Source organism: Sinocyclocheilus grahami, unplaced genomic scaffold (assembly GCF_001515645.1).
Source record: "Sinocyclocheilus grahami isolate Dianchi unplaced genomic scaffold, SAMN03320097.WGS_v1.1 scaffold1418.1, whole genome shotgun sequence".
NCBI classification, from domain to species: domain Eukaryota; kingdom Metazoa; phylum Chordata; class Actinopteri; order Cypriniformes; family Cyprinidae; genus Sinocyclocheilus; species Sinocyclocheilus grahami.
Window position 1 is genome coordinate 69626 of NW_015506597.1, and position 3733 is coordinate 73358.

Here is a 3733-nt window from a genome sequence, read left to right on the forward strand (position 1 = left end):
TACACAACTATGAATACTTGTCCTCAATGACAGCCTGTAGTCTCCTGGGCATGCTGTCACCCAGCTTCATGCAAACCTCAACTTCAGTTTATTCCCCAGACTCTGTCTGAATAATTTTTGGTCCTAAATTTGTATCAGTTTTACTGGTAGTCCACTGTATGTGTCACGGTTTGCTACTGTGAGGGGCACGGAGTGAGGAGACCAGGAGTACAAAACAAAGGAGTTTATTTATATCACAGGGAACCACACGTAGCACAAGGAGGGGACAGAACGGGCTAGAACTAAATAGGGCAGATAACGAGGGGCAGACAGGTGATGGGGATAACTAACAACAAGGAACAGGTGATATTAATAATGGGAAAAGGAACTGGAAGGACCAAATAAGGACAACAGGAACCAAACAGGAACATACACGTGACAGTATGAAGAATTTTGGGGTATTTGTCACAGTTTACTTTATTTTGCTATCCTCACTTACATAAATGAACTATAGTGTCCTGCACCCACTAGAAAAAAATATCCAGAATTATATCTGGTCTCTGAATAATTTTTGGTTTGACTGTATATCCTTCGGTTATTTTCACACTTAATTATGCCCATTACGATGTATTTTACAAGTTTTTGTTACTTTCACTTTTTTTGCTCTATGGTACATCATCTTTAATGTAATAGCATTAGAGCTGCTCCATTGCAGCGGCTCAGTACTGTAATCATGCACTTTGCTGTAATAATGCAGGGAACCACTCGCTATAAATCTCCTAACTGTGATATTTTCAGAAATAGAAGTCACGTTTTTCTTCATCTGAAACTTGCTGCGATTTATATTCCAAAGCCACTCATATAATGCAGAAACACTCAAGCAAGCAAAACACAGAATGAGAGGGAGTAGTACAGACTAGCGCATCTCACACAGGCTGCTAGATTCACTTTCGCCTGAAAGTCGTGTATGCCTGAGGTTGAAAATAAATGTTTATAGTGAATGCCCCTATGAATGGTCTTATTTTTACGATTTCGTTTTAATTCAAATGATGCGTGTGCTGAAGAGAGTGAACATCAAAGTTCACACAACAGAAGTGCGCTCTCTCTCTCTCTCCCTACCGTTAAGTTGTGCATTGTTTTACAAACCCGATTCCAAAAAAGTTGGGACACTACTTACTTGTTTTTGACATAATAATCTATAACAATCACATAACATTTTTCAAATATTTGACATGTCAGAGCAGGCAAGCTTCCAATAAATTAATCCAAAATCTGTGTATGTTTTTGTGTAGTGAATTTAATGTCTATGATTTTCTCTGTGCCATCAGCAAAGTTTTAGACACATCCCTGCTTGGAAGGAGAGGAAGCGCGTGCCCCTCACATCATTCCCTGAGCTCCTGCTAACAAAGACCATCTTGTGTTCACCACAGCAGATATTTACATTTGTGAAGTAGCAAGACTCATTCTTTCATTCCTGTGTGTGTTTATGCATATTCCCATCTGCATAGAATAGCTTTTTCATATAGATTATTATAACAATAATTATTATTATTACTATGTGTATATGTACTCACACAATAGAGTATATATATATATATATATATATACATTTTTTTTCTTCAGTATTTGATTGTTGATTGCAGGTCTTTGACCTGAATATATGGACATTAAATATCCATATAAAATGTTTGATTAGCATGTAATGATTGGTTAAAGTGATTGCTCTGTCTCAAGGCAGAATGCAGCAGCGTCAGGTCTGATAGGAGAATCTGCTGATTACACCTGGCCATAAGATCAGTGTCAACATTTTCCAACCTTGTCCACCATCTGTTCCAACTATGCTGTTTGGCAAACAGTTCAGGCCATGCATGACCAAAAAAAGTCCAATCTCTAGCATATCTCTAACCTACACACAGGTATCCCTATCAGTATGAGTTCATTCCATGGGCTAATGCTTTTTATACTTTATAAACTGTATTTTCTGTCCCCTTACCCTAAACCCTACACCTCTTAAACCTACCCTTCACACAAAACTACAGGCATTTTACATTTTCAAAACACTTCATTCTGTATGATTAATGAGCTGTTTTTCATTAGGACCAAATAAATAAATGAAAAATTATCCCATTTGACATTTGATCCCCATAATGTAGGAAATAGCAGGCGCACACACACACACACACACACACACACGGTCTAGTCATCTTAAAGCCATCAGCTTGTTGAGGTATATGTTTTATTAGGGTTGAATCTAAATGTCAAGTTAAACTTAACATTTATATGTATTTACATACAGCACTTGTTGCGTTGTTTCAAAGCAGTGGCTTTGCTGAACCTATTAGTGACACTGCAGCACAATCCAATGATTCCTCTGAAGGAGGACCGCTGAATGACATAAGCATGTATAATTCTGTGATTCATTCAAATAAACGCAGTTTCCAGTGCAGTGTGATATTACTGTAGGGATATGTGTGCTCAGAGAAAGTGAGAAGAAGAAAAAAGTCTTGTTTAATGTCTAACTTCAGTTGTTAAAAGACTATAGATTTTTAGATTTAGACTTAAAATCAAGAAAATGTAATAAACATGCTAACAATGTCCTCATAAAAAAATGTAAAGCTATAACATTATTATCCTCTTTAATACATTTACAGCTATGCATTTACAGTACAGATCTGACATCATTTTAGATCCCTGTATAGCCGATATAAAGTATCGCATCGGGCTTTCTTCAGAGTGACTGTAACACGCAGAACGTGAATAATTGCACTTGAAAGGCAGTTTTCTTGGCAGAGGTTTATTGGGCTTCTGTCTCTGAGCTGCACGTGAAAGAATGGGTGCGAGAGGAGAGAGCAGGGCAAAGGTTCTCGGATTTCAGCTTCACGGGGGGTGAAGGGGAGGATTTGTACTTCCGAATGCACGCTCTCCATTCAGATCTGCATGGACTCAAACTCACGGGCCCTGGATCAGTCTCCAGCTTCATCCAGTATTCTGGACTAAATGCTTGATGCCCGTCACTAGCAGAAGACACTAAACCCGAGCGCCTTCTCCTCTGCTCCCGAAGCGCCGCGTGTCTGCAGTCTAGACATGATGCTGTCGGCGGATTCTAGGACTTTACTGCTGTTTCTGGCAACACTAGTCGCGCTTTTGGCCGTTGTCAAATGCCAAGAGGAGGATGACCGTGAGTTTGCCCACCATTTTCTCATTTTACGCTCAAAAGTTTCAGAAACGTTTCGCTTTAATGCACTTCAATGCTTGCAGACTTTTCACATCTCTTTAAACGCCGATGCTTACATAGATTGCGTAAATAGAAATGAAAGATCATACTTTGCGCTCTGCCAGGTTGAAAGTCGCGGAGCAAAGGTACTGGAATATATATGTGTATTTGAAATCACAGGGCTTTTATTGGAAAACAAAGAAAATGAGCCAGACCAAATAAATATGTTCTGTTATAGGCCTAAGTATAAAAAAAGAAAGAAAGAAAGAAATGATAGAAAATCGAGAATAAACTAAATTTTCTGCTTCATTTATTTAGTCTAGGGCATTTCTGAAGTGGATTCATAGCGCCTGGTCAGAATGTGTTTATATTGAAGAGCAAAGACTAACCAACAGCACTGAGCAGCAGTCTGAAGGTATTCAGGGTATTTCATCCATCAGGACACCTGCGGGACATTCCTAAAGCCTTCACACACACACACACACACACACACACACTCACACACACACACACACACACACACACACACACACACACACA

The 3733-nt window shown here is 39.1% G+C and overlaps 1 protein-coding gene across 2 annotated transcripts in view; it reads left to right on the forward strand.

Annotated features, from left to right (window-relative positions):
• The first annotated feature begins 2903 nt into the window (after window positions 1–2903).
• LOC107570126 (collagen alpha-1(II) chain) overlaps window positions 2904–3733 on the forward strand; it is a 42188-nt gene continuing 41358 nt past the window's right edge. For both annotated transcript variants that reach the window (XM_016256323.1, XM_016256324.1), the window contains exon 1: window positions 2904–3157. In XM_016256323.1, the coding sequence (XP_016111809.1) occupies window positions 3064–3157 (94 nt within the window). In that variant the 5' untranslated portion in view covers window positions 2904–3063. The remainder of the gene's footprint in view (window positions 3158–3733) is intronic.